Raw genomic sequence first — 13,609 nt, 5'->3', positions numbered from 1 at the left:
CCATTCTTTTCTTCATTGGTTCTTTTGTATGTTCACTTTTAGAGGCCATTTCTTTAAGCTCACTAATTCTGTCTTCTGCCTCCTCAAATATGCTATTATATGATTCCAATGTTTTTTAATTTCATGTATTGTACCTTTCATTTCCATAAGATCTGCTATTTCTCTATGTATGCTTTCAAATTCTTCTTTTTGCTCATCCAATATCTTCTTAATATCCTTAATCTCTTTAGCCATCTCATTGAATTTATTAAGGAAATTTGTTTGAACATCTATGATTAGTGTTCTCAAATCCTTTTTGTCATCTGGAGGCTTATCTTCTTCCTTTAACTGGACCACAGCTTCCTGTTTCTGGGTGTGGACTGTAATTTTTGGTTGTTGTCTTTGCATCTGACTTACTAGAGTATTTATTCTGGGTGCAGTTTTCTCTTTAGTTTAGGGCTTCCTATTCTTTCTACCTTGGTGGTTGTGCAGTAGGAGCCAAGGATGTAGTTGGTACTGTAAACTGTGGAGGCTCAAGCTGCCTTTATTGCACCAGGAACCAATAAAGCTTCTTCCAACTTTCTCCTTTGCCAGGGGTAGAGACAGAGCACAGCTATGTGGAATAATCCAAGTGCAGGCCTAGACTGTAGTTGCCCAGAGAGACTGATGGAGCTTCACATCCCTTTCTCTCCTGCCTGGGGTTGGGATGGAGCTGCAGGTGTGGGCAGCAATCTATGCAGTGCAGGTCCAAGAAGACTGCAGTTGCCCTGGTAGACTTCTGATTTTCAGTCTATGCCAGCCAAAGTTACCTGCTGTTACCTGTATAGGCTGGTGCAGGGTTCCTCAGGCTCATCCCAGACAGAAGCGGGGCTGAAGCCTAGGCTAGGGCTGCAAGCTGATCTGTGGGAAAGAAACTGGTTCCTGCTAACACTGAGAGTTTCAGTCAGCCCTGCTTCCTCTCAGACTGGGGGCAGAATCTGAATGGTGGCTTCTGGCCTCTTTCTGACTTGGGCTGGTTCACATGCCAGCTGTTCCCAGGATTATATCTTAGCCAGTCAAGTCTACCAATCAGTAGCCAAAATCAGCAGCCAACCGTCTCCTCCTCCTCGGTTTTTGGGAAATGGAGCTTCCAATTCCAGCCACAGACTAGCTCCTGGGGTGGCTCATGCTGCCAGAGGAGGATAATTACTGGCCTCCATGGCTTGGCCGGTAATTTCCCAGAGAGGGTGGTGCAGGTCTCCACAGTTTGTCCCGGCTGGAGATAGCACTGGGGCCTAGGCTAGAGCTGCAGTATGATCTGGATGGAAAGAAGCCGGTCCCCACTAGCACTGAGATTTTCAGTCCACCCCGCTTCCCCTTTTGCCAGGCACGGAGTTAAGATTGCAGCTCCCAGCCTCTTTCTGACTTGGACAGGCTCAAACTTTAGCTGTTCTCAGGATTACACTATAGCCACTGAATTTACTCATCAGTAGCTGAAACTGGTGCCCAGCTGTCTCTTCCTCCCCCATTTCAGGGAAGTGGAGGTTTCAATTCCAGCCATGAAACAGCTCCCGAGGTGGCTTGTGCATCCAGTGGAGGACGGGCACTGGCCTCCATGGCGTGGAGCACTCTACTTAAGAGTCTTCTCTGCAGATGGGTAGTCTCCTCCGTCCATTCCTTCCAGGTCATTGCAGGATGCTCTTCTTGTCTCCTGGAGCCCCCAAACAGATGCTTCAGCTAGCTCCAGAGAACTCTGGGTGTTTGCTAACTGCCCTGTAGTAGGAGCTGACTCTAGGAGCTCCTTACTCTACCGCCATCTTGCTGGTTCTCTCTATATATTATATTTTTACATGTTTTTGTAGTATTTAAGTCACTTTTCCTTTACATAATTAGGGTTTAATAGGTGCATGGTTAGAATATTGGAGAAATAACATTCTATAGTTAACATGTCAGCAACATGGAACAAACAAGCAACGTACAAGGTATAATGAAAGTGTACACTGTTATTGCCAACAAAGTGGATTTCTTTTTCTTGACAAAAGATTTATGAGTATACATAAAACTGGTAGTGTAATATTGATCATTAAACAATTATACCTGTTACTGTTAAGTGTATTTTAAGGTAGATTTTGAAATATAAGAAATCATAGGGATTGCAAGATAGAATTGAGTGGATCCTTGCCTTTGTAAATACCTAACAGTCTAGCAAGAGTCTACCTGATCTTATGTTACACCACGAAAGAACTTGACCACATATGGAGACAGCAGTCACTCTACATTCTAGGATTTTTTGAAAGGTAAGTACTCAACACTGTAGTTAGGTATAGGCTAGGGCAGAGGACATATGTCCAATATCTTTCAGTCACTAAAAAAATCAAGTAAATTAATCTCCAATCCCTTACTTTCCATCCCACCAATCATTTAAATATACATTACTATGTGTTTGTGTGTGTGTGTGCGCTCACAATTCTAACAGCTTTTTTCTAAGACTATGTTAATCTCTCCCATTTTTTCATTAATATATTGCTTCCTATTTTCAATCATTATAGATGCCTGTACAACAACTTTTCATGTTATTACTCCTGCCTCTTACTAAAGAAACCCTTTATAACATGATTCACAAATACAAAAATGTTACTATGATCACCTTAAATGCAAGATCTTTTTAATAACTATATAGGTGCTTTTGCAGACTTGTTGCTTAACACCTGAAATTGAAACTGAAGTGAAACTAAATCTCATATTCAATCACTACCTTAATGGAACTTCAACATCTATGGTTCGTTCATGAATCCACACTTTTGTTCTAAAACCAAATATTTATTGAGTACTTAATGTGAGGCTAACCACTGCATTGAGGGTTGAGAACACAAAAGTGAGACTCAGCATCAATTCTCCAGAAGAGAGTAATCTAGTGCAGAGAGAGTTATAAAAACAGATAATTACATATAGTAGGAAATACAACAAGGGAACTATACCTAGTGTATTAAGAAAAGATAGAGGCATATAGAGGCTAAATGTAGGATTCTACAGCAAGAAATTCATATGTGTTTTATCATCATGATATCAAGGCCATACTAAGAATGAATTAGTTAGGAAATAAACTTGTAAATAATATAAACTAACTCATTCATAATTTTCCTACATATGGTTCTTATGCCCTTCTTTATTTAAACCTGTAATTAGCACTATACCTGTTAAATATGTGTCCCAGAAATATAAATCTTCCAGCTGTTCATATGCCCATTGAGCCCTGAACCCCAGCAGAGTTGCAGTCAATATCTAGCCTCCACTACATATGACTCACCCAGGACAACTAACAAAAGGACGTTGATGGAAAATACCCATCCCAAAAAACAGAGAGTATTCCACCCATCTGCCCAATGGGATTTAAGATCCCTTGCAATCAGAAGCAGAGTGGCATCACTATCCCAAAATCCTCAAGATTGAGGAATGAACAAACATAAGGGGGGACTGCAACTATGGACTAAAGTAGACTTATTATTATTCTAGTAATGGAAAAACTTATAACAATGATATAAAGGCAGTGGTCACCAGATGTTTTGAGGGGAGGGAAGAATAGGTATAATGTGGGACATTTGGGGGATACTGGAATTGTTCTGCATGACATTACAATGATGGATTATACCTTTTGCCAAAACCTATAAAATTGTGCAGTGCAAAATGTAAAAAATAAAATAAAATAAGACAATATATATATTATTATTTTTGACAAAGGTAAATACAAATAAACTTGTATAGTAATTAGGTTTTCTGGCAGTTTTAATTTAGTGAATCCCAAAAAGAGCTTATGTTTTAACTAATCTATTCCTGTGGGTGTGGTACCCTTTGATTGCTTTAGATTCACTTTAAATTCCTTGTTTAGATTGTTTTTAATTGGACTATATCAGAAAGGCATGACTCACAATGCATCTCTGCCCTCTTGTTGGGTCTGATATAAATGGAGACACAGAGATAGATATGGGGGGGAGGTGAAGAGAGAGGGAGGAGAGAGAGAGAGAGGAAGCTGCCATACTGATTCTACATGTAAGAGAGAAGATTGTAGGAAAACAGAAAAGCAGGGAGAAGCTGAGGGAAGTCCAGGTGCCTGGAACCAGCAGAGCACAGAGGCAGGGAAAGAGGCCCCTGAGGGGCTGGGACCACGAAGTAGCTCAAGGCTGAGGAGACAACAACCCTGCCATATGCCTGTTCACCATGTGGCAGGACACCAAGATCACCAGTGGCTGATTGTGTTGAGGAAACATCTCTGATGGTCCCTTTATTTGGATATTTCAGTGCCTCAGAACTATAATCTTTTACCCTAAATAAAATCCCCATTATAAAAGCCAACACAGTTCTGGTACTTTGCATAGGCAGCCCTTTGGCAAACTAAGACAGGCTTCATGAAATGTTTCCTCACAGGAACTGATGACAAAAAGTGTATGGATGGGAAGCAGATTTGGCTCAACTGATAGGGCATTCGCCTACCACAGAGGAGGTCCAGGGTTCAAACCCAGGGCTTCCTGACCCATGTGGTGAGCTAGCCCAAGCACAGTACTGATGCATGCAAGGAGTGCTGTGCCACGTAGGGTGTCCCCTGCATAGGGAAGCCCCACGTGCAAGGAGTGCACCCCTCCAGGAGAGCCGTTCCACGCAAAAAAAGCACAGTCTGCCCAGGAGTGGTATGCACACACAGAGAGCTGATGTAGTAAGATGATGCACTAAAAAGAGATACAGATTCCCGGTGCCACTGACAACGCAAGTGGACAAAGAAGAACACACAGTGAATGGACACAGAGAGCAGACAATGGGGGAGGGGAGAGAAAAAAAGTATATGGATGATTCACACAGGGCACCTATATTCAAGACAGGTACTCAAGCTTCAACATTACATTTAGAACTTTAAAAAGCAGTTAATACTTATGTTGGAGTGACTTGCAATTTTGTGAATAAATTTATTATAATCTTTAGGTAAATCCTTGAAAACCCTCTAGTATTGTAGTATTTTACTACTAAAAGAATGTGCTTAATTAGAAAAGTCTCTGATTTATGGCTGCTAAGTGCTGATTGTTCACCCAAACACACTGCAGTTAATTCAAAAAAGGCTTTAAAAGCTATATCTGTAATTAAATAAAGATTTAAGGTTAATTCAAAACTCTACTTTCCAAGTGTTTCAAATACTTCATATAGACCACCACAATATTTTAAGTCTTAAAAATCACTGAATGCTAATCTGAATACACAGCAGGTATTTCATACTATTTTGAACAGCATTATACCTGCTATATAATTTAATGGCACTAACCAACATTTAGGACAAGTAAACAACCATAAATAATTAACAAAATTGATTTAAACTAAAATAGCCTCTTTATTTTGCCACCTCCTAAGAAAGAACATATAAAATATGTGCAATTAACAAAGGGTAAAAGCTAATTTGCCACATAAAGAAGTATGGCTACTTGGACACTGCTTAAATTTAAATCAGTTTATCAAAACAGGGCTAAACAGAATCTAATGTTTTTTCCTTAAATTTAAAAATATGCATAAATAGTGTAGCCTAAATCAATAAAAATTAAACTTTTCAGCAAGTAATAACACAAAATATATATAGATATAAATGCATATACACACACACACACACACACACTGTGTTTATGAGGATATCTACATTGGATTAAGAAATATTAGGTTCTTGGGAAGTGGACGTGGCTCAACAAATAGACCGTCTACCTACCATGTAGGAGGTCCAAGGGTTCACTACCCAGGGCCTCCTGGCTCACGTGGTGAGCTGGCCCACGCACAGTGCTGCTGCATGCAAGGAATGCTGGCCCATGCAGGAATGCCCTTGTATAAGGGTGCCCCTTGCACAAAGAGTGGCCCCTGCACAAGGAGAGCCACCCCACGTGAAATCACAGCCTGCCCAGGAGTGGTGCCACACATACGGAGAGCTGACACAGCAAGATGACACAACAAAAAAAGAGCCACAGATCCCCAGTGCTGCCTGATGAGAATACAAGCAGATACAGAAGAACACACAGTAAATGGACACAAAGAACAGACAATGGGGGGGGGGAGGGTGGGTAGAAATAAATAAATAAATATATTTTTTTAAAAACCCTCAAAAATAAAGGAATTTTAGGTTCAATCACATATAGTTCACACCACTATTTTTGCATATAGATCTAAATACTCAGTAGACACTTAAATATTTTTATCAAAATGACTGCATAAAGCCCACATTTGTGTATGTTTAGGACTAGAGTAAGGGCTTGGAATAAGATAAAACTATTCAAATTCTTAGCCACATATCAGCCCCGTGACTCTTTGATGTTCTTAAGTTCTCAAAACTGGAGATTCCTCATTGAAATAAAGAGCTAATGCCAAGCTCACAGGAGCATTATGAGAACTAAACAAAGTAATAAAACATCACAAAATTAGGCACATGATAAATGTTCTTTTTATTAAACATCCTGTATTTTGGAAATATCAACTTTCCTAAGTTCACAAGGAAAATATTCAAGACTAAATACGTATAATATTCTGTGTCAAAAGATTTGTATTACATTATTTTATCTAAGACGTTAATGGCACAGAAAAATATTAAATGTATAAAACAATACAAAGTGAAAAGACTATGTGCAAACTATATCATGACCATGACTTTTTAAAAATATGTTTGTAGAAGATATTCATCTACATATGAAAAGAAAAAGGACTGGAAGGAAATGAATCAGGATTTTATTAGCAGTTATTGGTGGTAATTTATTTTTTTTAATTTCTAAATCTGCATGTCTTAATTTTATAATAAACAGGGTTACTTTAAAATGACAAATGGATAGTCATTTTCATATTTTAGCTAATGCCAACAAATAAATTAAAACAATACACTAGATAATAATTTTGTACTTCTTAATTATCTTTTTCCACATATAAAGAATATTTTTCTTTTTAAATAAGGTGCATGCACGCACATATACACACACACACACACGAACTGTGAGTTCTAATATCCTAAGCTACAAGAAAGAATGAACTTTTCCAAAGTAGCTTTAAGTGTCATTCAGTCTTCATGCTTCATTACCTGTATCAAGACAGACTTACTGAGAGTTGTAGAAAAAGTGGTGGAGAACACTAAAAGCAAAGTACTATTCGGAAAAATCAATTTTAGAGACTGTGAAGTACCAGGCTTTATAAAAGTTTAATGCCCTTAAAAAGCACAGTCTCCAAACATTTGCTCTCCTAGGTTTTTGTCAGGTTCTGCCTGCTTTATTACCTGAACTATTTGCATGAAATTAGAATTTTGCTATTTAAGTTATCTGCTCCTTTTGCTTTTCCCCCACTAATTCCAATGTCATTTAAGTATGTGGATGTAGAAATTATCACACTATAATTATAAAAATGACTAGTAGGTCTTCATGAGGAAAAGAATCAACTAAAAAAGTGATTAACAAAAATACCTTCCATAAAACAGTATTTAACAGTAAACTCAAAAGTATTTTTAGACTAAAAAACGACAAATAATTTTAAAGGTATACATCTAAATAGAATGACTTTTGAAAAATGTTTCTTAGAAAGACCTTAATGCAACAAGTATACTAACAGTCTTGAATAGCTATTTGAATGTTTTCAACGCAACTAGCTTTCTTCAACCCAACACAGTGAAATAAATCAGAATGATTTTGAGAATAGATAAAAAATCCATTAAGACAAATTAGTTTTCATAGCCCAGCTCAATAATAGCCTTAATTTCTAGATCTGGCACTCTCATATCACAACAACAAAAAAGTACAAACCAAACTTAGAAGAATATCAAGAACAACCTAACGAAAAGTGTACCGTCATAACATATATTATTTAACCAACATAAGGAGCTAAAAACTCAAAGCACTTTAAAGAAGAGTAATAAATCAGCACCATCTTTTCTACAAACTCATTGATAATGAGAAATAAAAGAAATATAATGCTAATTTCAACCATGTGTGGTCTTCACATTATGTTCCAAGCATATATCTATTGTCTATGCAATACATTACCAACATTAAAATGTCCAATTTTTCCCTTCTAGATACATCTAAAAACAGCCACAGCTATACTTACCAGACACCCCAAAAAATAGAAAGTTCAATAAATCACTGTTTTCCTTCAAGAAAGGACAATCCATCTTCAGTATTTGAAGAGTAATATGGAATTTAACAGCATTGGTATGTATCGCATTAGCCAAAAAGACTTGATAAATAATGAGTTAAGACTGAGAATAGACAGCAAAGTGTCCATGTAGCCAAAAGAAATTTAAATGCTTAATTTAATATTTAATGTTTAATATCCTGTATGTAGCCTTGAGCATTAGACTCCAATGAATTAGATACAAGCACTTAAGGAGATATGAATCTAGCCCAGTATTTGTCAGAAAAATAATGCCAAAGTTTTCAAGTCCTGGTAGAGAGTGCTAAAACACTTCTTGGCTCTACATCAGAAATAGGTTTTGTAGGGGTAGATGCAGAAAATTCAACTAGAAAGCAACTGGCAAATCTAGGTGATTTGAACTTGGCCTGAAAAACTCAAGTTCTAAAAAATAAGCTGGTTATTTAATTGGTTGCTTCAAACTGCTGAAAGTTCTATCATTTAATTTCTAATTTTGAAATAATTTTCCAGTTTACTATAGAATAAATTTAACTATACTTACTATAAAATGGAATTAAAGTTTAATGTTGGCAAGACTAATAAAACCTATAATATATTATTTATAGAAGTAACAGCTAGTATTTATTGAGCTCTTATTATGGGGTCAAGCATTGGTCAAAGCACCTTTTATTTATTCTCAAATCTCATAAGATTGGTACTATGATTACCCTGATTTTACAGGTAAGGAAACAGACACAAGACAAGTAAACAAGTTAACCAAGATCATACATTTGATACATAGGAGTACCTGGGATTACTGAACTACCCCAATGGCTGAAACTCAGAGGTGGGAAGGGGCTGATGTTCAATGGAATGAACTACAGTTCTGCCTTTTTTTAGGGCAGTTTCAAACTACTAAGTTCGCATGTAACCTGAATTTTAAAATGTTTAAATGACTGACACGTATTATACCCAAAATAAATATTTATTAAAGAATTGAGTGTCAAAAGAGGAAAAGAGCTATTAAAGCTCTCTTCTGCATTTGAAACCAAGTGGAAAAACAAGCTCATCTAATAATATTGCTAAAATTTTGCAATTATTTCCTATGTATTGAAAAGATCCAAATTTTATGGTAACAAAAATTTTTATGAATACCATTGATAGTGTCTTAAAACAGAGGCCTTGCCAGGCAAGACAATTACACTCTATTTAGCTACATGTTTAGTTAATGTTGGCAAGACTAATAAAACCTATAATACATTATTTATAATAGTAACAGCTAATATTTATTGACTCTTATTATGGGGTCAGGCATTGGTCAAAGGACCTTACATTTATTCTCAAACCCCATAAAATTGGTACATATCTAAACTGGATAGGATTGAAGTACAAAATTTTACAGTGTATTTTTATTCACCAAATAAAATAGGAATTTCATTAAAAATAATTTAAGAAAATGTTATGTTGTGAGCTCTTCAAAGCAGTATATAAATACATGTATATTAGTATTCAAGATAAATTTGACATACCAAATGAAAAATGGCAACTACATGTGGTTGATCAATGACTGGATTACCACTTCAAAAAGTAATATTTAATTGGGAATTGTATATTTTCCCCTAGCGTTAGGATAACCAATGAAAAAAGCTCAACTGTGGACTGCCTCTTATATTTCTGGGACTTTTATGAATGAATACTCAGAGCTCATTAGTCATGTGAGTGCCCTGCAAGAGCTTATTCAATATATGAATTTTTTATTTTGTTCCACACTTCTAGCTCCAGAAGTGAAAGACATCTTGAATTCCAAATCTCTCTCAAATTATTGCATGGGTTAATTTGGTTCAGTTGTACCATTTCAATAAATTATAAGGACAGTTTTTCCTGATTTAGAGACAACATGAATTATTGCTTTAAATTTAAAGTAATGTACAGTGCACAGCTTTCTAGGGAAAAACAAAGAACCAAAATAATTAAAGACTTCCAAAATGCAAGAATCTTAACACTGCAGAACACCCATGCTTATATCTTCTCTAACAAAAATTAACAACCACAAGAAACGTAAAGATCATTTCACCTCATCTTCTGACATACTTGGAAATTTATGTTGAAATGATTTAAATGATTAAAATCTTAAAATTTGTTGATAACAGTCCCGCTGATAAGGGATAAAACAAAGAATAGTACTAAAAAATTTTAATTATTTACTATATATTGAAAAATATATATTTCCTTCCCTTATGTGGTTTTGCATCCATCAATCTTTTTTAATATGTTTTAATACTCTGACATAATTAAGACAGATTTTTTACCTATCACATCAGTGGACACTTTCTTTTTTTCTCTATTGAAATGATTCCCTCACCAAACCCAGCGCTGTTCTGTGTTTGGTAACCCTACCCCCAAAGTTACCAGAATATACAAACACTGAGCCACCTTCCAATCAATCTTGCACCTGTGCAAGGAAGGGGCCTTTTTCACTTTTCCAGTCAAAATGAAGTGCAGAAAACCTTCCAAGTTCCCAAACAGTGAATGGATTACCAAAATAAGCAATTACAACTAAAGCTGGGCCACTTCCATTATAGGCTTTCAATTCTACTCTTCGTCTCACTAACGGCAAGTTTTAAAGCTTCTGGTGTCTGTCAAAGGAAAAACGTTTGCCAAGTGACGTTCCTGCTGTCATCCCAGCTGGCTTTTCATTAGTCCAAATCGCTCTCTGGTCGTTACCCTCGGCACTTTACACACGCCACTGAAAATCGTGGCCGCCCGGGATCCCGTCACCCCGCCCCTCCTCCAGTCTCAGTGCGTGTCGCTATTGTGAAATTGGCAGGATTCTTGAACTCCACTGAGCAGCATCCCACCAGGTGCTTTCCTGAGTGTTCTGTCTCCTTTCCTCATTTCAGGAGATCACTGCATCTATTCTCCCTGGGAGAAAGAACACATCATGCATTCTAGCACTCGAGGTGCCCAGAAATCCCACACACACCACGCCCCTTCCAAATCTCTAACCTTGACAGCAACACTCAGATACCCAAATATCTCTAGTTCCTTCCACCCTCCCCTATCCAAAACAAAGAGCAGTTCTACTAGAGATGATAATGGGCGCAGGAGCTGCCTGGGGTTTCGCATATTCTAAAGCGCAATGGAGATCTCCCCCACCATACCCCACCCCACCCCAGCCGCTCTTACCTCCCCATTCCCCCTGATTGGCTCTAGCAGCACAGCGGTCACCTCTCCCCTACCCCTTCCAGAAACCTCTAAGTGGAGCCTTCGGCGCCCGACAAACAACAGGAGGTAATTCTGCTCGGGCGCGGCGATGCCTCGATGCCAACCGGCCTTCAGTTGGGACACCACGGAGAGGCACATAAGTTTACCCCCAGGAGTCCTGCGGAAGCCGACAGAAGGAGGACCTGTGCGCCCGACCCTCGCGTCTCTTCACCGATCTAGTTGGAGGGGAGCCCAGAGCATCCTGGAGCTGGGCGGGAGGGCACGATCAATTAAGTTAAAAAAGAGGACTGCGTGGGAACTAGGTGCTCCTGATCTGTAAAAGAGTAGTCGTGAGGGAGATGGGATGTGGCGAAAGCATAAATTGTGTCTGCTGCCTGAAGGAGAGGAGCAAGAAAGCCTCCGGCACTTAACATTAACTAGCCCACCCTCCCGGGAGGGGCTCCAGCCGGGGCGCGAACTCGCAGCGCATCAGCGAGGGATCAGAGGTACAAGGAAATGCTGCGAACTTACGGAAGAAGATGTACTCAGTGTAACTGCTCCAGATCTTGTCGTCGCGGTACTGGGTGACGAAGGCGGCCGTACCCGAGGAGTTACACGCCACCATGTGGAAGCCGGCCTCGGACAGGCGGTCGAACGCCTGCTCCAAGTAGGTGAACTTGAGGTAGAAACGGGACGTGTACTTCTCCGGCGGCCGGTCGGGGTCGCGGCTCTCATTGAGCGTGTCCCCGAAGACCTCCTTGGCCAGCACGATGCGCCCGCACACCATGATGCGCGCCACGCGCCGGAACTTGGCGTCCGCCTGATTGTCGCGCACGGTGGTGTAGGAGCCGCGGTAGCCCAGGGTGAGGAAGCCCGAGCGCTTGTCGGGCGCGCCGCTGCCGTGCGCTCCCTGGCCCGAGGGCGCGGCGGCCGCCGCTCCGCGCAGCAACAACGCGTCACTGCTGCCCTGCGAGACGTTGTCCTCCAGGTCGCTCTGGCAGCCCTCGTCGTTGAGCGAGTTCTGCTTGGTGACCTTGGGCGACAGCAGCTTGACCAGGTCAGTGAGCTGGAAGTACTCAGCCTCGCGCAGGAGCCGCTCCTTCTCGGGGAAGTGCTCGGGCAGCGCGAGCTGCTTGTCCCGCAGATAATCCAGCACGTACCTGAAGAGGAATCCGTCCCGGTCGATGAAGAAGCGCGCCCGGCTGTCCCTGGGCAGCTCGCCTCGGCGCCGGGCGCCGCTCCGGGGGCTGGCAGGCGAGAACATGCTGGCCAGAGTGCTGTCCGGCACGCTGAGCAACGTCGAGTGCTTGGTCACATAGACTTGGCCGCCCACGTTCAGCTCCACCACCTCGGGGAAGGGCGAGGACGCGCAGGGCCGCGGGGCGGCGGCCGCCGACGCGCCGGGCGAGCTGGATGAGGAGACCATCTCGCTAATGGGCAGAATGGTGCTGCCGCCGCTGCCCGTGTCCTTCAGAGCCATGGTCGCCCCCGCCGCCGGCCAAGTGACCCGGAGAGCAGCACTTTCTCGTTCTCGGAGTCCGCGCCCCGCAGCCCTCGCGGCCCCCGGCCCTCCGCGTGCGCCTCGGCGCCCTGCGCCCTCGGGCCGGGCGGCGGGTTGCTCCTGCAGGGGAGGCCACGCTCAGGGTTCGGGGCAGCGGCGGCGTCGGCGGCGCCCGGGCTCCATCGATTGAGCAGCGCGCGGGAGAGTAGCTCCGCAGACGCGGTGGCGGAGGTGGAGGAGCGAGGAGGGGCGGCTGCTCCTTTGGGGAGAAGGCAGGGAAGTGTGAGAGAGACTTGCAAGGGGAGCTTGGGCTGCTGCTCGGCTCTCCACGGGGAGGGCTGGAGGAAAGGCTGGAGCCAGCAAAACTCGCCGCCCCAGCGGCTTGCGAGCGCGCCGAGAGCCCCGAGCGCGGACGGCGGCGCTAACTACTCCTCGCCACCCGGGGAGGAGGCACTGACGTCAAGCCCGGGACTGGGACCCGAGCCACAGCTGTCACTTAAAGAGATAGGCGCCGGGCGCTGGCTGCAAGACTCCGACGCTAGGGGGCGGGGCCGAGAGCGGAGGAGATGCAACTTGGCTGCGAGCTTGAGAAACCTGCCGGGAATAACCGTAAACAAACCGGGGGAAAAAAGAGACTGTGTCTCCCATACATTCATTTTATTCCCTTCCTTCCTCTTTTCTTTTCTTCTTCCCATCTTCCCGGAGTAAAACCAGTTATTTTTGTTATGTGTGTTTGTTCTTTAATGCTCGCATTAAGATGAAGGTGGAGAATAGGATTTGATTGTAACAGATGCCAGGCTCCTAACCTGAAATCACTGCGTG

At 41.8% G+C, this 13,609-nt stretch overlaps 1 protein-coding gene across 1 annotated transcript in view; it reads right to left on the bottom strand.

The window, feature by feature from the left end:
• Positions 1–13,240, bottom strand: part of KCTD8 (potassium channel tetramerization domain containing 8) — a 317,873-nt gene extending 304,633 nt beyond the window's left edge. Inside the window, exon 1 of the mRNA XM_004481331.4 lies at positions 11,818–13,240. Within this exon, the coding sequence (XP_004481388.1) occupies positions 11,818–12,766 (949 nt within the window). The 5' untranslated portion in view covers positions 12,767–13,240. The remainder of the gene's footprint in view (positions 1–11,817) is intronic.
• Between the last annotated feature and the right edge of the window lie 369 nt (positions 13,241–13,609).

This window comes from Dasypus novemcinctus, chromosome 1, assembly GCF_030445035.2.
Source record: "Dasypus novemcinctus isolate mDasNov1 chromosome 1, mDasNov1.1.hap2, whole genome shotgun sequence".
Classification (NCBI taxonomy): domain Eukaryota; kingdom Metazoa; phylum Chordata; class Mammalia; order Cingulata; family Dasypodidae; genus Dasypus; species Dasypus novemcinctus.
The sequence above is the reverse complement of the archived record's forward strand: the minus strand, read 5'-3'. Positions and strand labels throughout refer to the sequence as shown.